Consider the following 27,698-nt stretch of genomic DNA (forward strand, 5'->3'; position numbering starts at 1 on the left):
TGACTTGCTCCAGTTAATAGAAGGGTGTCTCTGTGCTCCACTTCTTCCCCTTGGCCAGACAGTGACAATGGATCTGTCAGCCGGGGCTCTGAGCTTGGCTAGTTAGCCTGACCTTTTCAGATCACAGTGATTAGTGGCTGAGAGACTTTTGTTTACTCTTTTTCTATTGCTCTGTGTCCTTCGTTCTCATGGACCCTCCTTTTCGCTCACGGCGCCGTTGCTGTGAGCCACCCCGCTCCGAAGCAAAAGTACACAAGCACACAAAAAGCAATCCAAGACCTACAAAATTCTCTCCATTTTAGCTCGTCATCCTACAGTTCTTGAACTTTCCCATTCTTCGGCGAGACACTTCATTTAGCACAGCAGAGCCAGTAAACAACACAGTCTACAGACGCACAAATTTAAGCAGCACTCAGCTACAGTCTCTAAACATTGTAATGATTTGCATCCAAAAAATTCTAAGATAAACACACACAGACACACACATCCCGAACATGGTTGGTTGTGTTCTGTCACAATGAGGTCATTTTTGGAGCTTGTTTTGTGTTTGTGTATGCTTGCCAGACATGCTGTTATAAATGTTTGATAGCTGCTGTTGCTTGAGACAGTAAATTAATTAGACTGCTCTTGTTGATCACAAATGTAAAAACATTTGTACACCCTCTGTTCCCCACTCCTTTCAGTTTTGTTTTTCTCTGCCAGTTTTTCGTGTTCCCTTATCTTACCCCAGTGAGCATCATATGGCGATGCAGAGCTGACAGAGGGAGAAGTATATGTGTGTTGGGACCTCGAGGCCTGAAAACCATCTGCTAAAGGCCGTCTTCTCAAAGAGAGCTGAACGATAGACTGGGGTTAATTGGACCATAATGTGTCACCCTTGCAACCGCATGACCAGCAGTTTTGCAGGATAAAACAATTTTTTCCTAAAGACATCCTGTTGTTAGCCTTCGCTGTTGTGGAAAATAAGACACGTTACTTCTATTTCAGACTACGGTTAAACCGCTACTGTTACATTTTTTTGTGCATTGGAGTGTTTTAAAAGTGGGGTGTCTGGATCAAGAGTCCTAAACATGAAGTATTTTTGCAAAGTTAAGGGAGATATGGTCAAACAGATGAGGAGAAGTAGATTTTAGCCGTGTTGAGAGGAGCATTATTTGTTCAGTGACTTGACACGGTACCATGCTTCCAGTCTCTCCACATCTGGCTCTGTTTAGCAGGGTGTGGGCTAGCTTGCACCATGTGGCTAAATGTAGGGTGTTACTCTTCCAGCCCAGAGAAGTCAGGCCTTTTTAGATTCAGGAACTCTGGAAGAAGCACCAACCAAGCCGCAGATTAGAGGACTGCCATATTCACATCAGCTGACTCCGGGTTTGAGAGACTGTACACTGCATATATGCAACTATATGTTTAGATGTGTATGTTTGCAGGTTTGTGATTTATTCTGTGTCACTATGATTGGCTGTAAGGGATTTTTTTATGTAGCATTAAACGAGTAACCAGTGTTGGGGGAAATAAAAAATTAAAGTCAAACAAATACTTGTCAGTGAGGATAGAAATGAGGGCAGAAATGAAGCAATTTGACAGATAAAAGAGAGAGAAGGAATGCAAAGGCAGAGAGAGAGAGAGAGAGAGAGAGAGAGAGAGAGAGAGAGAGAGAGAGAGAGTGTGTGTGTGTGTGTGTGTGTGTGTGTGTGTGTGTGTGTGTGTGTGTGTGTGTGTGTGTGTGTTTGGGGGGGGGGGCAGAGAGAGACAGCAAGATGGGATTACATATGAAAGTGAGAGGGAGAAGGTCAAGAAGAACAAAGAGAGTGATGGCACCAAAGGGAGCTGTGTGTTAGATGGCAGCCAGGTGTGTTTAACAGATGGAAACCTTAAACCTGGCAGGCACTGTTTGGCCTAATAGTGTCATCTGTGACATCTGGATAATTGTGTGCACACACTGTGCATGTGCGTGTGTGTGTGTGTTGTGTTATTGGCTGTATATTTCAAACATACAGCTTAATGCAGGAGTGTACTTTTACTGTATACAAAACTTGTTGGTACAGTGTGAGACACACCCTGCCCCTACAATATTCTCTATACAATTACAAAATCCCTGTCATGATCCTGCTGCTTTGCAGACTAGAGCTACTCTAAGACTTGGCTTGTCTGGACTATGACCTAAGGAGTGTTTCTTTTTTCTTTCTTGCCAAAACTAATAGAACTCCCATAGATCCTTCTATTTAATTTTCACGGTCAGCTGATGAATTGTTATCTTATACCACTGTCATATGAGTTGATAGCTTAAGCACGTCTTTAAAGTAGTAAAGGGTGTATTTTCAAACCTATGAATGTGGATAAACTGGCCATGTGTATGAGGTACATAAAAGGTGTAGACTAAAGCGGAATAAAGAATGTCGGGTTAAATGTGGTTTATAATCTCAAACACTTTGAGTGGTCAGTATGACTAAGAAAGTTCTATATAAACCCAAGTACGTGACAAACTAGGGTGCTTTTGGACCACAACCTCATTTACTTTCTTTTACTAGCTCAGGAGGTAGCAGGTCATTTACAAATCAGAAGGCTGGTGGTTTGATTTCTAGCTATTCCAGTCTGCATGCCAAATATTCCTGGACAAGATAGATAAATGCAAGATACTAACCTCAAGTTGCTCTCTGATGCATCCATTGGAATATGAATGTGTGTGAATGTTAGATAGAAAGGTTCAGCATAGAAAAAAGTGCTTGTGTGAATGAGTAGTAAAAAAGGCAAGTTCTATGAAGTGCTTTGAGTGCTCAGGTAGAGTAGAAAGGTCAGACAGGCCTAGAGACCTGCTGGTGATCCCCTGGCAACGTAGGAAAAAATGTGTGTTCCCCAGCCGGTTGGAGAATATAAGATTCAAACTTGTCTGCAAGAACTCATCATTTATTCTCTGAGCTGTGGTAAAACTTGAAAAAGTGTGACACAAAATCAAAATTGAGAACATTTGCCTTCCCATGCAAACTAGTAACAACCGGGGTAACCAGCAACCTCCAGGAACCACTCACAACCTGTCAGGGACCAGTGGTTCCCCAAAGCATGTTCATTCATGTAATCACAAAATCCCTGAATTGTACACTTAAGTTGCAATGTTTTTTTATTTAGCTAAGAGAGTCAATTCACTTCCACCTTGTACTGAACCACAAAACCTTCTAATTTCCTGCTTTTAGGGTCACCTCTGATGATGTCATGAGAGACAAAGACATCTACTCCCATTGTGGTCCATAATCGGTTCATTTTATCCGCATGCAAATCATGTCAGTGGAGACCTGGAGTAGGCTGGCCTAATTATGCCAAACACATTACTCACCAGGAGCGATGATGCCTAGGAATGATAAAATTTTAAAAAAAGAGACAAAAGTGAGAAAGGGAGAGAGGAATGTGCGAGGAAGGATGGTCCTGAGGAATGCAGTGGAAAGTAAATTAAGGGAATAAAAGAGAACAAAATGATAATGAGGATAAGCAACAGTATGGAATTTTGGTGGAAACAACCAAGGGAGAGAGAGGGAAAAAAAGTCTGAAAAAAAGAACCAGCTGGATAAGGAAGAAACAGCTTTGGGTAAATGGTGCATAATGCCAGCCAGGGAAATTTAGAGGGGAGACAGAGAGAAAGTGGAGTAAAGGCTTTTGCAGAGGAGTGTTGATAAACGACATGCATTATGTGATGTGTCGGCTTGTTTAATATAAGAGGCTTTTTAACGGCATCTAAATTCTGACTAAGGGGCTCGCAGTGTTCCTGGAGCACAATGTGTGTGATAAGTGTTGTTATTGATGGCGAGCCAGTCTGATTCATAAACAGTCTAATGGCTCCCAGACTATCATTTGTGCATTCACTGCGCCCAAGACAGCAGTTGATTGTTTATGCATGTTTTTATTTATTTATTTATTTATTATTATTGGTAGTAGTATACGTAGGAGAAGGGCAGTAAAAGCACCAGAGTGCATCACTCAGGTGTGTCTTGCTGGTTATTTGGATATTTTTTAGCGAGCAGAGCCATATATCTGTTTTTCATTTAGATTCATTTAGTGGAAATTAGGCTATCGGCCGAGGGAGACACATTTTTAGTCTTTTTTCCTCTATAATTTGAAAATAATGTTATCATTTAGAAACACTGTCAGTTGGAGGTCAGGATAGAAGAAAAACCTGGAGCAACTGTATCATTGCACCAGTGTTTAATACCCCAGGAAACTATTTGAATGCTCAGCCATCAACCAACAAAAATCAAAAGCATGACCAATCAATTTATATTTTAATGTAGAGCGCATCAGCAGTAGAAACAGACTCAAATATTCCAGTATTAAAATATGTGTTCAGCGATAGCGGATGTACTGAATGTCCTCTGCTTTCTCATTTTATTTTTTTTATTCTATCTCTGCCACCTGATTTCCTCCCTCCTTCTCTCTTGGCATATGCTTCATGGTTTGCTCCCCGTCTCTCTCTTCTCTGCCAAAGAACCATCATTTAATGTGATTTTTCAGCACTTGTCAAACGGACAAACAGAATCAGGGCTGTCAAATAAGAGCGAAATATACAATTGCTGCCTTGGCAGCACCGTTTTCTTCTTTTACTACCTTTTCATTCCTTCACTGATCTGTCCGATCAGCCCCTGTCAGTACGTGGTTCTCTGCCAAAACACAGCTCATCCTTCACATCCTTGCGTTTGCTATTTACGACCATATACTAGCTATATGGGAGAGAGCGGATGAGCTGCTGTAAGTACAGTATGTACAAATTAAAGTAGATGAGAATTGGAATTCACTTCTACTTTAATTATTTTTCCATTTTGTTTCGATTATAATGTTATTCTGTTGTAAACAATTCTGGGATTGGAAGTATTTGCAGTGTTCAAGCGTGGTCACAAGGGCTTTGAAACATTTCCTACACATGCCAGGAACTGTTACCTTCCAATTAGAGGAAACAAACGCTTAAGTTTTACTGGAGACTAGAGAGAGAGGAGGTGATAATAGGCACACTGCAAAAGAATTTGCACTTTTAAAATGAGCCTAATCACAAACCAATTTGTAATTTTGTTTTTGTTTGTTTTTGTTTTGCTTTTTTCATTCAGTGATATGGTTTCCATGAGATCCAATTTTATTAGACTGTGGTAAATGTTCCCAGGCCCGTTAAGCCCATCGTATGAGTGACATAATCCTCAGTCAGTTAATACCCTGATGTGAGAAAACCATTTGAGATCAGTCCAAGCTCTAAGAAAGAGTGATTGGCAGCTGGGGTAACATCACTGGTACCTTTCTCTGAATCTTCTGTCAGTGACACAACTTGAGTAGTAGGGAGAGGATTAAAGCCAGACAGATGGTCACGTGAAGAGGGCACATGGAAGGTGAGGCTACTTGTCTGGTTTAAAGGACTGTATTAAATCATGAAAGAATACAGGGGGCTGTAGTAGGATAACTGAGCACAGACATACGAGGTGTTAAAGTGTGTGTGTGTGTGTGTGTGTGTGTGTGTGTGTGTCTGTGTGCGCGCGCGTGTATGTAATTTAATGAGGTTTCAAAGCATCCAAATAAGAGAAAGTAGGAATAGACTTAAAATAAGCTTCTGACATGTCAAGGTGGCCTAGATGTGAAGCTCAGAGTGATTACAAATGAAATCATTAACTTCCCACTCAGCGCAGGAAGAAAGTCATTAAGACACACATGCTTCGCTTAGCTCGCGCGTGCGTGTTAGAGAGTTAGAGAGATGAAAGAACGAAAGCAAGAATGTGATGGGTGTAGAGTGTCACTTTGGTGATGTTAGCAATTTTCTTGATCTGCTGTCACATTAAAGAAAGTTACAGCTGTTAATTGTGAAGAAATGCATTAAGTGTGCTTGGTGTTTGCAGCAGACACAATATTATATAAATGCCACAATCAGTAGTAAGTATGAGCTTCATATTTGAGGTTTTTGAGCTGTAATATGGTTGTTGTTAAACTTGATGTGCACCACGTGGTGTATTTGTAGCTAGACCCACTCTGTTGGCCATGAAGTATTATGTATTGCTTATAGTTATGTACACAGACGGTTTCCTGAGGCTGAGAAACTCATTTTCATGTATGTATTGACCTGTCAATCAAATTAGAGTTTGAGTTTATATACCAGGTTGGCTTGTTAGGTTCACAGCAGATAAATGTTTATTTCTTGCCCGATAAATGTGTAAGTCTTGACAGCAACAGTTATTTTTTAAATAGATTAGGATATTTCTTCTGACTGGCTGCCTCCTGCAAATAGGGCTGCTGTGTTCTCACAGACAGAGCTGTGTGCCTGAGAAGACTGCATTAAGGATATCATACACATCGTACGCCAAACACTGTCAGAAACGTGGTGTTTAAAGCGGTCTGAAGGCTGAGCTTCTGGCTTATAGGGATTACTTGTAAATTTGCTGACCTCATTATTTGAATCTTTGTCCATTTTTAACATGAGCATTCGCCATATATGTATAGCTTTACTGTAAACACATCTAATACCGTGCAGCTGTTTCTGCTGTTATTCGTCCAGTCTGTCCCCTCCACACCCGGTGTGCTGGGATATAGGCAATTAAGCATCCTTTCCCATCAATCTTTCCCCCAGAGAGCAGACACCGAGGGAGAAAGCGTAGAGGTTAAGCTTTGAGGGATGGCGGAGGATTGTGGGTGAGCGTAAAAGAAAGGGCGTATATAGAGAGGAAAGTCATATGACACCCTATGTCGTGGAGATGCAAACTGATGAAGAATGAGAAAGGTCATTTTCACACACAATAGCCCGAGCGAGCGTGCACGCACACATGCACAGAGGGTTTGTGTCATACTAATGATGGCTATTACTCACTTGAGTTAAAGGGCAGAGGAGAACTGTACAACACTGTACCATTTACCGAGATCTCCCCTCCACATGTGAGCGCTTAAAACATGCCCCAAGCAAAAAACTGTAAACAGAAATGCAGATTGTGCATTGAATGGCGGAAACAACTTCTCCTCAGCAGCTGAACAACATCCTTTGCTATTCTGCTGAAAGCCATTTCATTTAGCCAGACTTATTTACAGTGTGGCTGACAGTACACAGCAGGAATAATTTCTAATAGAGATTAAAAGTAAATCTGCACCTGTCAGAGCAGCTTCCCTTCTGTCTGTCTGACTGCTGCTGTGTACTCTGGATTGTGTGTGCGTGTTCGTGTGGGGGCTGTGATCCTTCACTGTGTACATATGAATGCGCTGTCACTTGGAAGTTGCTTTCTCTGTGTGCTGATTCGATTTATATATATATGGTTTGAAAAAAGAATGTGAGTTCTCCTATCATGCATGTAGCTCTGCTGGTATGTGGAGTCTGGTCCAGTGCTGTGTTTGCAGATAGTTTGAGTGACAGAAGGCTGGGGAACTGGGGAGCGATGTGTCATGCAGCTGCTGTGTAATAAATACTGGATATACAGCTGCTACATTTCAGAAGCATTTATCTCGCCAAGCATTACAATATAAGAAGTGATTTGCATCACAAAGATGGCATTCGATGTGTTGACATTTTCTCTGTGCTATGAAGTCTGTAGTTATAATTAGAAGCTCGCTAGAAATGTCTTCTGTAACTTGCTGAAGCAGTTTGCACCAACCTTTTTAAGCCTTTAATCATCACAGTGTTTTACTCAACCTCCCATTTATCTAAAGTATTATATATTACAAAGTTTAACCTGGCCTACCATTGTTGTCATTAGGGAGTAAGCCCTCAAATTAGAAAATTACTTGACTTGCTTGCTTTCTGCCAGTTTTAAGAAATCATCATCAGGGTTTGAGCATGAAGTATACTATAGATAATCTGACCTGTCATTATTCTGGGTTTGAAGCAAGGGGCAACTTCTGGAGCTTAAGAAAGAAGCCAAGGCAGATGTGGCGAAAACTGTAGTGCCTCTGGGACTAGCTGATGAGTTAGCATTAGATCCTTACATCCACATAAGGTCATTTCTGGCTTGGAAAAAAATGTCAGAGACCAAAAACACTAATGTTGAAGCTTCAAAACGTTCAGTCCAAAACCACATTTTACACTGTCTTTCATTGCCAGGAGGCAATTAAATGTGGCAGAGAACAAGAATGTGATAATGCTCTCTATTGCGTCAGGGAATGGCATTTTAGAAACCAAAACAAAGTAGAAAATCAGCTTGATTTAAACAGAAAAATATCCCGGCACGTTCCCAAGATTAAACCACCACCCAAAATAGGAAAATCAAGACTGGAAAAGTATAAGCCTCAGAGTGTTTGTGAGAAGAATGAAAGACAAAAAAAGGGTTTAAAAATGAGCAAATCTCTCACACTTTTATTTCTTTTACCAGAAAGCAGCATAGACCAGCAGCTATGGAGCAAAGTCAGCTAGGGTTTATTAATGACTGGGAAGGCAGAACAGAGATACAGCATCCAACAAGGCCAGAGCTTAGATAATGCTACACAGATGGGTCAGGATGGACTTAGCATATTAACATGTTATGTAACACCAAGTGCTGTGATTGTCTTACTGTGCTGGGATTGGCTCTGCTCATGTGGGTGTTATAGCTTTGCAACCGTATCACTCGGAACGGTTTTTCCTACAAGGCAGGGTGTGTTTGTATTTTCTTTAAATATGCAAGACAGTGTGGGAGATGGATGTTTGTGAGTGCTGTGATGTTGCTTTTTTGTTTTTTGTTTTTTTAAATAACTGCATCAGGGGACTAAGCTAACCCCAGGAAAGGGGTCCCATGTGGGGGCTGCAGCATCCCCCTTTTTTGCACTGCCTCTCGACTGTGGGTGGTTGTTGCCAAAGATAAGACACCTATAATGCAAAGTAAATACTGCTGCAGACTACAGTCTCCATCTCCCTAGCACACAGACACTTACCATATCCACAAGGATGTACACACACTCAAATTCACTAAGGTGCCAACCCTATTTGTAACCAAAGTCAACAAAGAAATGCAAATGTTGGCTGGAATGGATGGATGGTTAAGGCACACTGTTGTCGTGTTGAACTTTCTGTTGTCATTATCTTGCAGAAAAAGGGCTGAATTTCTAAGTTCATACATAAAATGGATGTAAACTTGTTTATGCCACTGGCCACAGAAAATGTGGGATTTATAAAAGCAAACTGAAAATGCGCACACCTCTCAACACAAGCCCAAGGACAGCAATGTGCTACCTGTTACACCTGTCTCATCTGATACTCTTGTTTACTCCTGTCTATTGCTGTCTAAAAGCTTTACATTAAATCAATCCTAAGCTTAACATTGTGTATGTCTATACTACTAAGAATTTTTGCAATGTTTTAGTCTGTAATTATTGGTGAAGCTGTATTAGATTGTATTGTGAAACAATACAGCATTAGTGTTGGGTATGAATTTGTATGATTTTCTCCAAGTGTGACATCCTGCCTAGTTGACTCTTTTTGTTTATCTGCTTGTGCGCTTGAATGTGTGCATGTGCCCATTAACCATATCTGTAAATCCTCACTTGGAGCAGTATATAACCAAACTCCCAAGCACTGTCAGTTCCCTGACATGCCCTAGAGGGGCATTCTCACATATTTTAGCTTAAGGTTCATTGACAGTGTGAGGCTGTTGGCATGCAGCACAAAGCATTTAAAAAATAAGTGGAATTTTGTGTTGGAATAAGTGACTTTTTTTTGCAAAAGAGTACTGTATTGACGCATCTTGTATTGATGGCTCTGACTTATTTTGAAACGGTGACATTAAGGTCTACATGGAGCAGCACATTGCAAAGTAATAACACACGAGAATACAAATATTTCACATTATAACAGCTGTTTAAATTTTTGTTTTCAGGTCACTTTCTAGATTTGCTGAACCGCTCTGAGTTGAACCTACAAGAGACTTTCACTTCAACTTGGGGCTCTCTATACAACAAGAATTCGGATGTTTTCTCCGAGTTATACACAGAACTGAAGAAGTACTACCGAGGAGCCAACATCAACCTGGAAGAAACGCTTAATGACTTCTGGATCAGGCTCCTGGAGAAGCTCTTTTTCCAGGCAAACGGGCAATATGTCATAGGTACATTTAGTTCATTTGTTGGATGCACATAACAGCTAAAAGCTTATCGCTTACTTATTTTATTTGGCTTGGGATTATTTCATGTTCTGTTAACCGTATCGGAAACTGGTCGATGCATGGTTTATTACAGTAATACCATGAACCTGTCACACTGCAGCAGCTAGCAGCTCTAGTTTCTTGAGAATTTGCTTTTAACTGTGATTACCCACATCTTTTGTTCACCTGATGACCGGCTTACTGTCAGACCTGTTGAATCAAGAAATCACTTAAGTACAACGTGTCTAACAAAGTGAACCAGGCTAAAAGATATCAAAAGCAACACATGTAACACATCAGGTCTAAAGAAACTGCTAAAAGGTCTGATGTATGTGTAAGATTTTTTTTTGAGTAAAAAATAAAATAAATGATTTATTATTTACTTTTAAATAATTTTAGCTTCAGCCTTCAGGGGTTAACCCAAAACCTTGAGAAGTGGTGAGATTTTCTACTTGAAGATTTAGTTTGATGTGTTTGCTGTTTACAGGTGAGGACTACCTGGAGTGTGTGTCTAAGCAGATAGACACACTGCGGCCTTTTGGAGACACACCCCGTCAAATGAAGATGAAAGTCACGCGCACGCTTGTGGCTGCACGTTCGTTTGTTCAGGGCCTGGTGACTGCGGGCGAAGCCGTACGCAGAGTATCCCAGGTAAAACTATTTCTTCTCATCTTGCACGATCCTTTAGACTGAGCAGCAGCTCTGTTTTCCTGCCCTCGCCTCTGCAGTTCCAGGCCCAATGCATAATTTAAACAGTGAAATCTAGTTTTGTACATAATAACAGGCATCTTAATAAAAATGTACCGACAGCTCTGGTCGAGCTCAGGATCCATCCAGAGAAGCTGACCTGTCAGCTGTGCGGAAGAACTCGGGGCATCTTCTTTGTCAGAGGCCTGGCTGATATAATGTTAATGAAGTTAAAAACCGCTGCCCCTTGTGCGGAAACATGAACATCACAACAGATTTTCAGAAGCATTTATTATTTCTGTGTGGTACAGCTCTGTAGGTATTGATGTAAGGCAAAAAAAACATGCTGCTGGCAACAAACAAACATCAGCAGCTCTACTAATGTTTCTGCAAAATAACGAGTAGCATTCAGTGACACCCGAACAACATCACTGCAAGATCCAGAAATTGATCGAGCATGTTTCAGATCTGCCTGAGTCACATTCACTGTATAATGACAGAGTTATGTAATTTATTTTTAAAAAGGGGGTGGGGTATGTGTGTGTGTAAATAAACAGAAGAAAAATTAAAAATACTTTTCCACAGGGTTCAGTTTTGATATTTTTCCCCTCAGATCAACGTTAGCAGAAGCAAGACACTCTGCGAAGCATGGCCTCGGGCTCAGCTTGCCCCTGCAACTACAGTTAATTCCCTCTCCACGCTGAAAAATGTCTCCCTAGGCTGTGAGGCAGGTTAATTTCCCCCAAGAGAAATGATCCCCTCTTTGTAAAAGGCAAGAGTAAGGTTAAGATGAGAGCGAGACTGAGAAATAATTTCAGGGAGGTGGCCGGTATTGATGCCCCTGTGAAAAATATCTGCTGTCAGACCGTGGGCAAGCAGAGTGGAGAGAGATGAGGTTCAGTGAAAAATGCTTTGAGGAAACAGATGCTGTAAAAAAGTGTGAATTTTACAGGTATTTCCTTGATAAGTTTGTGCTGTGAATGACCACGAAAGGGTAAAGGGCGAGAACTACTGTGCGACACATCTGGATGCAAAGGAAACAAATATATGTGATGCTCTTTTCTGTCACTTTAATGTATGCGATCAGTTTGTGGGCGGTGTCAGACGTACAAAGACCCGGGGTTCTTGAACTAACTTACCACATGCAGAAAAACAATTTGACCTTTTTGCAAGTAAGCGGAGGAGTAAACAACAGAATACATGTGGGGAATGTTGCAATTGCTATTTTAATGAGCATCTTTTTTAGACAAACATATTCATATACAGACTGAACCCCAGCGCTCAAAGGTACTAAAAATGTGCCCACACATTTCTCTCCTTACTACGCCTTTTTTAAGGCATGATCCTCGACCACTTTGCCAGTGCTGAAGAGCAGTGAGTGATGAGTTCACTGAACGAGGGTGGCTGGGGGAAAACGAGTAAATAATTAGCGCAGCTTTTAACAAAATTACAGAATGTCATTTCAGCGCTAATGCCAGGGTATTGGAGCTGCTGCGTTCTGAATGAGGTCATGGAGTGCCTTCTGTCCTATTTAGAGTAGAGCACTCTGTAGTGCAAGAATAGTCACGATGGGCACACTTGGTCAGTCTAGTTTTAAAAGAGAATTTTCGGCGTGTTTCAAAAAACCGCAAGGTCAAGTTTCTCCGGGTCAAGGCCTCTCTGATAGGATTCGACTGGACGAGGTGCAACTGTTCAACTTCACATATATAATTTGTGCATTTGTCTGTGTCGCTGTCTTCCCAGCACACAGTCACAGTTGTGCTGTACTTATGGAGATTGGACAGCACTGCGCTTGATAGGAACAAATTAAACAGTGAGAAAAATGTGTGTGTGTGTGTGTGGGGGGGGGGGGGGGGGGGGCAGACATAGGAAAGCTTTGACAAAATCCAGCTTCCTCTCGTATCCTTATCTTACTACTCTCTCATTTTGTGTGTGTGTGTTGTCTTTAAATTCTGCAGCTCTTCTCCTTGTAAGAAGTGAATAGTAGTTTCTGTTTGTTTCCCACAGCCACACCCTGCTGTGTTCTCTGTCTGTGGCTGTATCTTGTATATAAATTAATCTTAGCTTTCCCCTCCATCCCAATGAAATTCTATTAGCAGTAGATTAATGCATGTGCATTAATGAGACAGCCTCTCTTTTTAGAAAAAAAAAAGTGCACTGTAACTTGCAAAGAGGTCAGTAACTGAAGGTGTTTACTGTATGCTGCTGGAGGAGGTATTAAGGCAGGATAAGACAAAATTCCCTCTGTGTATGTGTGTGCCTCCAATCCTTGTAGTCCTCCACAGAAGTTTGTTTTCATAAGAAAGATGAAATGAATTCCCGATAAGCCTTAGCTGTGGTGGCAGGTGATGAAAGAGTATCCTTAAAGGATGCTGTGAATAGAGTAAAGCAGAGAGAGAGAGTGTTAATTTTAGAGATGTTTTTATAAGACAGAAAAAAAAGGTGTCAGCAGGAAGGTCTGTCTGGCTTTCTGGTTGAGTATTAATTCCTCCCTTGCTTCGCTTTGGGCTGCACCAGTTGTTACGTGTGTCCTTAACTTTTTTTTTTCCAGACTGTTTTATTCCCTCGGGTAAGGGGAGAGTAGGAAGTAGGCCACGCGAATTGCTCACTCTGGAGGCAAGGAGTCGGGATCAGCTTGTTCTGTAAAACAAGGGAGGAGAGGCTGTCCACATATCCTTACTAATTACAGAGGAGAGACAAACAGAAAGAAAGACGGTGTGTCTTCATGGACATTTGCTGTGGGCAATGTACAAACAGGTATGGGAAGCATACAGTGAGGGTGAAGCGAGGACGACTTAGAGTATGAAAGAGACATTGAGGATCCGCATGTGCGAAAAATATCAAGGAATATATGTCGAACTTTATCAAACTGAGATGGGTTTCCGCACTCCAGTAGGAATAAGATATGGGTTGTATTACTACTTATAATTTAGAGCCAGGTGTGCCACAATTTCCAGGCTGCCAGCCTTAGGAAGTTGTCAACATTAGCCTCTAACAAGCAACACAGCAGAACTGCACATTTCACATCTCTTGTGCAGTTCCAGTGATTCCCAGTATTGACACCGCATGGATGATGTAGGAAACACTCGATTAATCTCTTTTCAGGAGTATTTCATTAACATCTCCCAGTTTTTGTTTTTGTTTTTTTTTGTTTTTTAAATTCCCCTCAGTTAATCTAATAGTGTTTTAACATCTGTATCTCTCATTTTCAGTTATTCTCCCCAGTCCTCGCTGCACACTCCATTCTTCTCTTTCACCAAAAAAAGCAATTTTCTGACTCATCCCTGGTTAACAAGAACTAGAGTACGGATGGGAGGAAGGGAATAAAGGAGGGCAGGGACGAGGATCTGACTCATGTCTCAAATGACTTGAGATTAGGCCTGGGAACACGGTTATTCTTTTTCTGTGTCACTTCTTTGCTGTCCCTGTGTAACTGAGACCAATTACCAAATTCTACTGATCCCTTTTTACACACAAGTGTTAACTAATTTACAGTGCTTGAATGTTTTATTTTTAATGTGGTTTAAGATTTTATGTAGAGTTGATAAAGTGTCAAAATAAAGTTTTGCAAGTCATCTTTGATTAAATTTCAATGATCTTGATCTTTGATATTGATATTATCATTAAAGTAGCTACTGACTACTTATAGTACTAAAATACACACCCATAAATGTTGCTCAGAAGCTGTTTTTAGGAAACAGTGCTATGGACTTCAGAAATCAGTGCTAGCATGAATGAGAACAGTTTCATTTCCCCTGATGTCAACAAGCATCTGTAGAAAAATATCTGAATTATTTTCACACCTGAACCCTATTGTTGTCCTATTTTCACTGTATATTTGTTAAAAGCTGGTTTTAACTATGACTTTGCTGTTGGAACTGCAGTTTCCCGGAAAAGCATTAGGCTGGCCCAGATGTCAGCTTAGAGAAGCTTTGTATGCGTAGCTGGACTCGTTCTGTTGCTCTCTTTCTCTCTCTCTCTCTCTCTTTCTCACACACAGACACACACCCAACACTTCCTTAGGTTTTGTATGCATAGCTGTACTCTCTTGTGAACAGAGCTTACTGGTATTAACCCAGTTTCACTTTTCACGCACGAAGGCCTTTTCCTGGGGGAACAGCCTTGTGGGATAGAGGGAAGAGTGCAAGAGACAGGAAGGATAGAGTGAGAGACTGAAAATACTTGTATGAATGTCAGGGCCTTTTCATCGCATTTGAAACAAAAAGCAAATTCTTGCTAAGTAGTTTCCAAGGAAACTGTGATGAAAGAGATCCTGGTGCAAACTAAAAAAAAAAAAAGGTCATCATGGGAGGTGACCTCCTACTGTTGCCACTGTCATTGTGTAGCTAAAACAAAATGTACATTTTCACATCTTATAAAGACAGATCATTTTCCATATTCATGTCTTCTGTACAAAAGCAGTTTAACAGTTTAAATAGCCAAACATGCAAAGTTTTGTCTCTCATGTAAACTTAACCAAACAGTATTTGACTTGATTTTTTTTTTTTTTATCAAAGTGGTGCATGTTTATTTATATCTCTGTCTTACCCAGGTGCCAATGAGCCAGGAGTGCATGCGAGCCATAATGAAGATGACTTACTGTCCCCACTGCCGTGGGATGCCGTCTGCTAGACCTTGTCTGAACTACTGCACCAACGTCATGAAGGGCTGTCTCGCCAACCAGGCTGACCTCGACACAGAGTGGAGGCACCTAGCAGGTGGGGCGCACACACACTCCCTCATATGAATCCAGTTTAACCATATGCTCAGCTCAAACGTTCAACCCACACCTGATTCTAATAAAGGGGAGTCACGCTATCAACACACTGAGGCCCTACATATGAAACACTTCGCACTTTCTTCACACTAACTGTGCCTCATGGCTCTTTAGATACAATGATCCAGGTGGCTGACCGTTTAGATGACCCTGCTGGTGTGGAAAGTGTGATCCTCTCCCTTCCCAGTTACATATCAGAAGCTATGAATACCATGATGGAGAATATAGCCAGCATCAACAGCAAGGTCAGAACACACACTGGTACACGCATACAGGTCGAAACGATGTGATCAGCATTTACTGTGCACCTCAAAAAGACATCAAACGATACTGTGAGCTCTTAAAACCATCATCGACAACTGAAATGAACACTTAAGCTAACTTTCAGGTGGTCCTACTTATTTCTAGTTTCTGCTAACAACGTAATTACTAATTTGGAAAACTTTTGGAAACATAGATGTGAATTGAAGCATTGTTTGCTTTTTTTATATGGGTGAAAGTCAGTGAAGAAACACTGGTAGCTGACGTTTGGCTTTTTAAAGATCCTTAGCACTTGGTAATGCTGTAAAAATAGTAGTTAGCAATCAAAAGAATCTGAAATCTCTTAAAAAAACACAAACTAATAGAAATTGGTTCACTCCAAAAGAACATTTGGACTTGAGTTCACATGCTGGGTCACTATGTGACTTCATTGCCCTGCTTTGTATATGCAGTTAACACATTTCCTCCCACTACATTAATGCTGTTATCATGCTCCACATATTTGATTTCAAATGAAGGGAAGTGAGTCATGACAGAGCCTTCAGGCCAAGCAATTACTTAACTTTTTAATGGTGCTTGGGTAACAGTTTTATATGAGCCTTAAAAACAACTGGCAGCACTGAAAAACTGACTGATTAGTTTGGTAAAGGTGGGAAATGGCGTGGATGTTGAGAGGAAAGACAAAGCTTCCTCTGTGCTGGTTAGCTGTTTAAGAGGCTGGCTCCCTTGAGGTTAGCAGTGGACTGGCGGTCTGCCGCTGACCTGGTCCTGTATGTAATCACACACAGCTTCAGCCTCTGATCTTCATGTAATATGGCGCGCAGAGTTATAGTGTTGGATGGATTATTTCCTATCATACATAATAGACTAATGTCAAAAGCCATATGTTGTGTTACAAGCTTTCCTGACGAATTATGCCAAATGCAGATATTACACTGCGTAGCCTATATGGAAATATATGCCACCGCTCTGTAACTGAGTCAAAGCCAAACTGTTAAGCTGCTTACTCAAACCCCAAAACAAGGAGTTTATCAATTAATTTTTGATGTTGTCTGAGTCATAATAAAATTAATAGCAGCTCAAGATAGGATTTTCTTTTTAATAGTTACAGTGTGTGTGAAGGTTCAAAGTCTTGAGGCTCCTCTAAGCAGGCCAGACTGGATGACAGATTGACTGCAGTTTTTACTGTATTCCCTGAGCAGCATTTATAAAATCCAAAGCCCCCAGGGACGAGTAATATTTTCCGAGTTGTGAATCATTCTGCTAAAGTGATGCTGTCATTGACTCACGAGGTTATGCACATAAACAAAACAAGTTATTATTCTTGGTTTATTTTTACTATTTTTATTTTTTTTAATATTAGATATAGTAAATACATTTTGTATCGTGTTAGACTTTTAAACCCCCCCCCCCACACACACACACACACACACAAAAGAATAGAAACCCTCTTTTGTTAGGACTGTTTCAGCCATTTATTAACGGCTCCTATGCCATTTATCTTCTCATTCAACATTTCGATTTGCCTTTTCCTCCCCAGCTTTTCCAGACATGTGGCAAACCCAAGGAAGCAGGAACCACCAGCACAGATGATGAAATCATGAAGCGAGGGGCGTTTACAGTGGAGGACAGGTTGGAAGCCAGCTCTGACAAAATCGAAAAATTGGTTAGTATGTACCCAACTGAATTGGCACCTTGTTATTGCTCTCTGATGGCATAATCTGTCCCATTCATAGTGATGTTTTATAAAGGAAGAGTCATTGGTCATCAAGGCCAGTTGAACCACTTTTGCTGTTCAATTTCACCTATGCACAGATAACTATGAAGTGATTAGACGGGAATGAATGCTTGGATCGATAAATGCGTCAGATGACTGAACACTGCAGTTGGTTATTGAGGGACCCAGAGTGTTTCTTATTGTTGGTGTGTGACAGCATACTGGGACTTTGGGGGGGGGAAAGTATAAATGCTCATGAATGTGCTCTCAACAACTTTGCCTCAGGTGTCTGATGTAAGAATAATACTGGGGGACAATAGGCCATACTGGACTTCTCTCCCAAATCTCATCTGCAGTGACAGAGTGGCCACTGGATTAGGGTCCGAAGACAAGTGTTGGAATGGCAACAACCGTGCCAGGTAGGGAATATGAACCCATGCACAAAGAAATTATTACTTCAACACAGAATTCCAATGTTGTGAAAAAGTTTTCCTTATTCCTTCCTGATTTCTTGTTGTTTTTTTTGCATATTTTTACACTTACATGTTTCAGATCATCAAACAAATTTTAATACTGAATAAAATTAAAAATGCTATCCAAAACTTCCATTACCACATTCCCTGGAAAACTGAGTTCAGTTTCACTAACCACTGTCAAACCTGCTGAATCAAGAAATTACTTATACAAAATCTGTCTGACTAAGTGAAGCAGGCTTAAAGGTCTAAAAAATGATTCATCCAGGAGGTCACAGAAGAACAGTATCTAAAGACCTGCAGACCTCACTTGCCTCAGTTAAGGTCAGAGTTCATGATTCAGCAATAAAAAAGAGACTGGGCGGAAATGGCAGCCATGGGAGATTTCCAAGGAGAAAACCACTGTTAACCAAAAAGAACAGAAGTGCTTGTCTCACATTTACCAAAAAAGATCTTGATTTGCTGCTTCAGGACCTGGATGACGTGCCATAACTGATGGAACCATGAATTCTGCTCTCTACCAGAAAGTCCTGATGGAGAATGTTTGGCCATCAGTTCATACCCTGAAGCTCAAACAGAATCTGATTATGATGCTTTGGCATGACCTTAACCAGGCCATTCATTCTCAAAAACCCTCCAATGTGGCTCAATTGAGATCATTTTGCAAAGGAGAGGAGGCCAAAATTTCCCCAAAGCTTCTTTTCCTTTTTTGAACAAAATCATCAGTTAAAAACTGCATTTTTATTTTCTTGGGTTATCTCTGTCTAATATTGAAAATTGTTTGATAATCTGAAACATGTAAGTGTGACAAAGATCCAAAAACACTAAGAAATCAGGGAGGGGGTGAATACTTTTTCATGGTGCTATATGCACAGTGTTGTTGTATGCCAGTCGCTCTGTGGTCCTGTTGCATTAGCTTAAAGTATGGCTTTCTTCTTGTTTTGAAACATTTTGTCACAAGAGCTAATTGCATTACACTCATCTTGAGTCTGCTAAGCTAATGATGACATCTTTAAGGAAAGCGACTCTCCAGAATCCTGGAAAATCCAGAAAATGAATTGCTTGATTGAGCACACTTCCACCTGGTGCTGAGCACGCTGGCTGTTAACTGTTCACAGGTACCTTCCTGAGTTAATGAATGACGGCTTAGCCAGTCAGATCAACAACCCTGAAGTGGAAATTGACATCACCAAACCAGACATGACAATACGCCAACAAATAATGCAGCTGAAGATCATGACTCACCGCCTGAAGAATGCTCTAAATGGCCAGGATGTGGAATTTCAGGACACCAGTGAGTAATTTTTATCATCTCAGCCCACAAGAAACCTCAAATCAGATGACCTACTCATGATTACATTATTGTAACTTCTCTCAAATTAAAGAATAAAAAATAAAGAAATAGACACACCTCACCTGCAACTCACCCTGTCTGTTCTGCCTTCTACTCCTACTATGCTTCCTGTGTAGATTTTTTAACTCTTTTATGCTACTCACTTGGTTTAGACTGAAAATACCCATGATTGCATAAAATATCCTGTTACAACTTACATTTCCTGTACATGAGCTGCAGGTGTCTAGTTTCCTCTACAACAACTACACTATGCTGAAAGCTTTTTTAGGGCATTTTTGTCCATTGACGATTAATCAAAAACATGTTTTCCAACTAAACCTGTGAAAATCAGGAATGCCGTTTTTGAATATCTGGTTTCATTTTTCATACCACGTAATTTAAGTAACTCATGACCATGTTGACTCATAGCTGTATTCTCTTTGCCCCTGAACAGTCAATGCCAAATTTTTACTGGCAGTTAAACAAACACTTTATGTGCACTGTATGGTTAATAGGGTTAGTGACAGCTTTATTCCTGTTGGAAGAGTGAGCTCATGTCCGTACCCTGTGTCTATAGGTGATGACGCCAGCGGCTCAGGAAGCGGGTGCGCAGATGACATGTGTTCCCGGGGTACACGCCTTGTTCTCCCCATCACTGACCGACCTGTGGCCATTCCTTACCCTCCAGAAAACGAGAGGGTGAAAGGCTCAGCCATGCAGAACCTTCCCTCCATCAGCATTTACCTGCTTACACTGCTCATTTTGCTGCTCCGGCGATAATCGACGAGGTGGAATCTGCCAACTGGGACTGAGTCTGGGGCACCGGGGGTTGGGGAGAGTTTAAGAGGGGAGGGAGGAGAAGTTGGGGGTTAGTTAGCTTGCCAAAACTAAAGAAATCTAAAGAAACAACAACAATAAATCACATGGATGGACTTCCTTTTGGTGTTGGATTGGAGCAAAATGGAAATATGAGTACTCATAAACGTTTTTGTTTTCTTTGTTCTGCTCTCATCTTTTATTCTTCCTATATTATGACACCTTTAGAGCTGGTCTTTTTTTTTTTTTTTTTTTTTTTTTTTTGCATCTTCTAATGTTTTGTTTTTGGTGTTTGGTTTTCTCTGAGGTTATATCTGCTCCTAAAGCGTGTGCGAGACTATATTGCTAACAGTATGTTGGTGTTGACACCACAGGGAGAGGGAGAGTCGAGCTTTTTGCAGTGGCACCCAGATACTACGTGTCTGTATTCCACTTGTGACTGTGGGAATTGCTTATTTATGATTATATTTGTCCCAAAATGATTTAATCACATTTAGATATTTATAGAAAAAAGAAAAAAAAATCTGCTGACTTTAAAAGGAGAATTATCTGGACAGCATGACCCATCAAACCTCTTAATGCATTAAGCCTCACAGTATCATTACTTGTATGCACTCGCTCACACAGTGAGGTTGAGAGCACTTAGCGTCAGCACTTTTGCCATTTCATCATGTAATCTGTAATAATAGCCGTGATCACAGTCACACTGGCACGATCGCCCAGTGTAGGAGTAACACGGTCTGTCCTCTACTCCATCCATCCACTTATTCCTACACTCCCCATCCCACCCTCCTCCCCCGGCCCCACCGAGATTGTCTCCCTCCCTCCCTCTCCCCAGAACCTGCTGGCAGTGTAGCATCAACTCAACATTCTGGTCTAAGCAAAGCACGTGCTCGGCTGGGACAGGTCTCAGACGGAAGCAGCTTTTCGCTATAGAGTGTGCTACGTGGAAAGGAGGTGTCGCGTTAAGATGACCCCTGTGACAAAGGATTGAATGAAATGATCTTGGAGTCTTGTAGCACAGCAGAAATGCACACAGAAGCAGAGGCTCCGCTGTCCTGCTGCACTTCTTTTAGTATTCCTTTTACATTCAGAGCAAAAATATAATATGCATAAAATTTTGTGGGTTCCCCGCAATGGCCCAGTGTTCCTGTGATTAGCATCATAATTTCAGTATCATAGTTGTTTTTTTTTTTCATAAGCGATTGCCGCAGCGATCCATATAACAGTAAAAGCCACACCCTGCACGTCTATATTTTTGATTGCTTCTTTTCCATTTTGTAGAAGGGGGATATAAAAAATTAAAAAAAAACATGCTTTTAGTTCTCAAAATTTGACAAAAGCAAGATCGTTGTGTGCTCTTACCGCTTATTTTTCATCATCTGTCAGTATCCATGTCCGCCTTTCATTATCTGAAACATTTCTATATCGGTGCCTATTTTATGCCAACCCTAACCTCCTCTGCCCTTTTCCCCACTCATCAGTTATAATGACCTTTAAAGCGTTCCTCGTGCTTCTGCGTTGTAGCAAGGCAATATGACAATGACACAGTGCTTCATTATGTGTCAACCTTACTGGGAATGTTATGGGAACACAGTTTAAGGCTCCCCTCCCCCCCACCCGATGCTTGCTAGGGAGAAAGCATGTACCACAATTTAGTTCAAAGAAATGCCAGCGCTCTCATTCAGGAGTGCTGCGTGCAGGATGATGGGACGATGCTCGCGTATGTGTTTTGTTTGCGTGTGAATGCGTGTACTTGTCTTTGATTGAAAGCGCAGAAGAGGGATGGACGATAGCGCCTCTTTGAATCGACAGTAGTTCGGATGACACAGAAATGAGATTAACTCAAATGTACTGCACTAACACGGTGTGACAGAGCGCTATTAAACTGACAGTAACAGGAGCTTAATACAACTCGTTTTTCAGAAATTGCATTTTCAAAACTTTCACTGTAATAAATGATCATATGTATTGATGGAATCTCATTTCATGGAACAGCGAGACAGGATGCAGAGGAGTCAAGTGGACATGATTTTTAAAAGTACGTCATTACTTCACCTGTGCATTGGGACAATCCTCTATATAATTCATGTTGTGAAAAATCATTTACAGTACATGCACTCCCTGCTGATAATACTCCAAATGCTTTAGGATAGCGTGGGGTGCTGTCAGAGTTTTAGAAGTACATCTGACTTGGTTAGTTACTGCTCTGAAAAGGGGTTGTTGTTGTTGTTGCCCTATGTGTGACATGACAGGTTATTTTAATGGTAACTTCTTTTTTGATATGCTTTATTAATGAACGATTTGTTGCTGTGTGAATATGTGTGTGCGTCCGTCTGTCTTTCTGTTAGTCCCTGGTTAAGAAATCTGCCTGTGACTGCCTTTGATACTTTGAGATCAGTTTTAAGATTTAAACAGAGAGATGCTATGATGCAAGAGGTTGGTGGTGAGGAGAAAAACAACAACTTCAAAAGTACCGTTTAGCAAGCACGCCACATAGGTCCTCTTTTTAAGACTCTCTAGAAAAGATCTGAATATGAATGTGAAGGTGCGCATGCAGCCCTGTAATAATAAAAGGAAGTACTTCAACTGTGATGGTGACATTCCAGTTCAAAGATGATTTACAACTTTAGGCTCACATCTCCAGTTTCAATGACAGCCTCATAATGTCATTAGCTGAAATTTGCACAACCCCTCCCCATGCCCACTCCTTCTTGACCTTTTGATCTCATTAATTTGTTGTTCAAAGCCCCACGCTCCCCTCCCCTTTTATAAAAACCTGCACTTTTATGAGGCCAATAAATGGCATTGTCTGCACAAAGACATCACAAGATGGTTGATCAATATGTGAGTCGACACCTTCCAGAAACAACTATCGATTGGAGGGGTGTGTGTACGTAGATATGGCCCGGCAAGATGTCTCCTGTCTGAGTATGGTGAAACAGTGTAAACATTAAGCCCCCGAGTGTGAGAGGAAGGAGAACAGATTGTCAAGGGCACTGATCTCAAATCAGCGTGTATGCCTCAATCCTGCCTTCGTTCATCACTGTAGGTGGCAATAATGCAAAGCTGATTATCCAGCCGTTAAAAAAAAAAAAGAGAAGAAAAACGAAACAGATTTACTCCACACTGAGCTGAGATTTGGAGGCACATCTGAAGGGTGCCAGTTTATGAGGACAAAAATACTTTTATTTTTCCTGTTTTGATTTACTTTTGTTTCATTGTTATCGACAGAGAGTTTGTTCTTGTGGTGAACGTGGAAGCCAGAAAGAGGTTGAAAAATATCTAAAATGTCTCATTTGCTGTTGTACCTGAAATCTTGTGTCAATTATATACATTGTAAGATTTTCAACAGTCTTGTGTCCTGTTTTTCTTCAATGGTTGATGTGTTCCATCACAGTCATCGCTCAGCTTGAGTTAGGAAAAAAGTGCTCGGTCTCCCAGTTGATCGAACCATCTACCTAAGTTGTCTTGTCAGAGTGCAGCGGGGCACACTGACACCTGAAAAGAGCCAATGGGCTCTGGCGATGATGTCAGAGGTGACAGCTGCTGTCTAGTGTTGCCACACAGGAAGAACTGTTCAGAGCACACTGAGTGCTTTGTCCTGTTTCTGTGTGTAGACGATAAACAACCAGCTCCCTCAGGATGATTTTAACACATACTTGAGGGTTATCCTATGAGAGTCTGTAAAGCTACCCTTTTTACATACACCAAAGTGCTTATAACAATATACGTACAGAAGTTAACAGCTTAGTGCAGTTGTGCGGTGTCTCCATGTCTTAAGCTCATTAAGTTACAAATTATATATGTGTGAAACTGGAGAAACAGAAGAACTTGCCATCAGGTAGGAGCTGCAATATTTAAGTATTGCTAAAGTGCTATCCAGTGTACACTCCCAAGTATGTTGGGAATCATTTCACAAAAAATATTAGTACCCTTTGCAGTTTCTTTTCAGTAGACAGAAACATTTACATTGTGATTCAAACACAATCAGTATCTGACAATCATTCACTCTACTTACAGCGCACAGAAATACTATACTTGCACTGTTCTCACTCTTCTGGCTTTCCGCTTGCCCTTCCCTGTACTTTTATGATTGTGTGCATCACCCTACATGCTCTTGATATTTTAAATATCAGCTTAATGGGACAAGTCAACAACTCAATACACGTACCTTTGCCTTCATGAAGCCACAGATGTATGGGCTCATGTGAGAAAAGCTCAAGTGTTTATATTGTCCTCAAAAACCAAGTACACCCTAACTGCTAAGTACACTAACAGCATAAGTATCAGCCAGATGCTGCTAAACAAATGCACTTGTTTTATTGATCATCGGCGAGTGTGAGCACCTCTATAAAAGCTGAAGTCTTGGCAGTTTGCTGGTCTGGAGCATTCAGATGTGTGTTAACACAATTTCAAGCAGGAAAGAAGTAATTGTTGCTGCCCATCAATCTGGGAAGGCTTATAAGGTCATTTCCAAACAATTTAAAATCCATCATTCAACAGTGGGAACGATTGTTTACAAGGGAAAAACATTCAAGACAGTTGCCAGTCTTCCCAGGAGTGGACGTCAGCAAACTCACCCAAAGGTCAGTCCATGTAATGCTCAGAGAAAACCAGAGAACTACATCTAAGGGTCTACAGGCATCAGTGTGCATGTTAAATGTTAAAGTTCATGACAGTACAATTAGAAAAAGACTAAATAAGTACAGCTTGTTTGGAGGGGTTCCAAGGAGAAAGCCTCTACTATTTAAAAAAAAACAGCATGGCATTGCCCAGCGACAAGTTTGGAGAAAGCCAAACACAGCACAAATTATCAGCACAAACACCTCATACCAGCTGTCAAGAACAGTGGTGCAGGGGTGATTTGGGCTTGTTTTGCAGCCACAAGACCTGGGCCACCTTGCAGGCGTTGAGTCGACAATGAATTCCTCTGTATACCAAAGTGTTCTGCAGTCAAATGTGAAGCCAACTAAATCCCTGCACAATAATGTGATAGATAGAAGTCATTAAATAATTACTAAAATGAAATTAAATACTTCAGGTTATTGTTGCTAAATGTGTTTCTACAAGCTACAAGCTACTGAATCATGGGATGAACTTAGTTTTCCACAGGAATCTCTGCAGTCCTGTGGAAAACTCTTTCCCTATGACTGTACTGGTATGTAAAAAAAAATTTTTTAAAAATGCATGTAACTCCCTGAGGAGCCGTGAAAGAAATGCATCTTATGTAGAAGTTACAGCAAATTGGATCTCTATATTATTTTTCCAGCAGCAAGTGCAGTGGGTACAATGCCAAACACATCAAATATGTTCATGTCACGATCTAAAACACGAATGTTTAAAATAACACCATTTGGGAGTTGTTATGTCATTTTCTTAAGTGATTAATCATAATTATTTGAGCTTTTTTACAAAACAAACAAACAAACACACAAACAAACACATATTTATATGTATGTTTTCATGCCAACAAGTCATAAAGTCATTGGAGAGAAACTTTTGTAACTTATAAACCTCGTTATCCACTCTGGAAGTTTGTCCAAAGACACAGGCAGTTTTCTATTTGTTTTTTGGGTTTGCTTTTCCTACATGACCTAAAATGCAATGTCTGGCGAATGTTTTATGGCTTGTTAGTCAGATTTACTCATCTTTTTCCTCGGTTTGATTTCTTTTATGATTTAACTAAAGACGTCCGCTGTCCTACTTTTCCAGTGCGCCTCATACTTGGCTCTCTGAGTTATGTTATTTTTAAATCAGTACTTGTATTTAAGATCAAGGGCTTCCGCTCATCGCCTCTGTCAGACGACTTTATATGAGCTGAGAGAAACTAAATAAAGCTCACAAACACATCAGGCTCAGATTTTACAGTACAGCAGTATATGCTGCCGCCAAGTGGAAGAAAGCGTTTATTACATTTTTTTTCTTAATTCTTTAAACAGGGTGGAGAGATCCACCGTTCAACAGTGGGAACACTGTTGCACTGTTACACTTTAAATTGAAAGTTATCACCAGAATAAGTGGAACTCTTTAAAAATCTTCCTCTGCAGTTTTATATTATGAGGAATGAGCTGTAGAGATGAAAAAAGACGTTTCAGCTTTAAGTGAATGACAACCACGTTAGGTCACACTGTATACTCCTTATAGTATGACTCAGTATGAGTCATCCAGCTGAATTTGAGAGCAGCTTCTCCTTAGTTTCAAAATCTGTTCCATCATTCTACCTATTGGCAGCCTGATATCTTTATTTTTCATAACTCAAAATAATGTATCCCCATTTTTAATATCCATCAACTGTTATTCCCCCAAAGACTCTTGTGATATGTTATTGTTTGTAACACTTATGAGTCATTTTTGGACTATCATCGTCATCCATCCGTCCAACAGACATAATGTGTTTGGATAAAACCGATTTGTTTTTGTTTTTTTTAAAAAAAGGAAAGTGTTTTATTTCATTGTATCTAAAGCATGAGATATATCCGCATTTTGTCATCTGCTTGAATGGCCTATGTGACTGATCCTGAAATAAATAGCTGGTTATGTGGAACATCTGTGGCACAATCAGAACTGATCAATTCAGCTAATAGATTACTATATTTTTATGTGTGGAATCCTGTTTCTAACGTAGGTTACATAAGACTGGAGGGGTTTTTGTTGTTGTTGTTTCTCTGTTTGCTTTTTGAGATCATGTAATAGCAGAAGGTGAAAGTCCCATTCAATAGTTTTCAAGGCTTTCTGAAGGTCTTTCACAAAGTTCCCTCTTTAGATGTTCTCTTGCTTCTTTTGAGTCATTTTCAGTTCACTCTTTGTACCTGACCATTTTCAGAGCAATATTCTGTTGTTTGTTAATCCTAATCCCAATCCAAAGAACATACTTTAAAGCCTGATGTAAAAATTTAAAAACAAAATAAATTTCCATGTCTTCATTTAAATCTATGACCCAGTGTTTTGGGGAATCTTGTCCAAATTGTTGAAATTAAGAATAAAGAAAAACACCATCAGATTTTAATAGACCATGTAAAACCATCTAGTAAGCATATGACTGGCAACAGCTTTATTTTTTCAGAATGACAGTTATGTTAAGCACACTTCCAGTTGAGAAAAACCCTACCTAGGTAGAAAAACACTCAACAGAACATTATCAGTCATAGATTGGCCTCCTTAGAGCCCAATGTTCAACATTATTGAAGCAGTGTGGGATCATCTTGAAAGAGAATGGGGGGAAAGGCATCCAGAGCTTTGAATGTCCTTCAATAACCTGGAGAACTATTCCTGAAGACTACTGAAAACAATGACAAGAAAGCTTGCCAAAAAGAGTCAGACTGTTTTGAGGGATAGAACCTTCAAGATTTTCAAGATCATTAGAATTGTTGAACCCTTTTACTTTAGATACTGTATTTCCATCCGTTTCAATAACACTCTACACCCAATTCCCATTTCCTTGCAAAATATACAGAAATGAGGGGTGACTTGACTTTTGCACAGTATAGTACTCTTTCAGAATGGATTGTGTTAATGTTTCTCACCAGTAAGGGGCAGTGTTGCCTTATCACATTCAAGTGTTAACCTGGTTTATTGGTTACTT

The 27,698-nt window shown here is 40.5% G+C and overlaps 1 protein-coding gene across 3 annotated transcripts in view; it reads left to right on the forward strand.

The window, feature by feature from the left end:
• The window catches only part of gpc1b (glypican 1b), a 63,164-nt gene extending 36,632 nt beyond the window's left edge, over window positions 1-26,532 (forward strand). For all 3 annotated transcript variants that reach the window (XM_085140281.1, XM_085140279.1, XM_085140280.1), the window contains exons 5-12: window positions 9,786-10,013; window positions 10,537-10,700; window positions 15,289-15,454; window positions 15,628-15,758; window positions 17,315-17,440; window positions 17,777-17,910; window positions 19,083-19,258; window positions 19,875-26,532. In XM_085140281.1, coding sequence (XP_084996407.1) covers window positions 9,786-10,013; window positions 10,537-10,700; window positions 15,289-15,454; window positions 15,628-15,758; window positions 17,315-17,440; window positions 17,777-17,910; window positions 19,083-19,258; window positions 19,875-20,077 — 1,328 coding nt within the window. In that variant the 3' untranslated portion in view covers window positions 20,078-26,532. The remainder of the gene's footprint in view (window positions 1-9,785; window positions 10,014-10,536; window positions 10,701-15,288; window positions 15,455-15,627; window positions 15,759-17,314; window positions 17,441-17,776; window positions 17,911-19,082; window positions 19,259-19,874) is intronic.
• The last annotated feature ends 1,166 nt before the right edge of the window (window positions 26,533-27,698 follow it).

This window comes from Neolamprologus multifasciatus, chromosome 18, assembly GCF_963576455.1.
Source record: "Neolamprologus multifasciatus chromosome 18, fNeoMul1.2, whole genome shotgun sequence".
NCBI classification, from domain to species: domain Eukaryota; kingdom Metazoa; phylum Chordata; class Actinopteri; order Cichliformes; family Cichlidae; genus Neolamprologus; species Neolamprologus multifasciatus.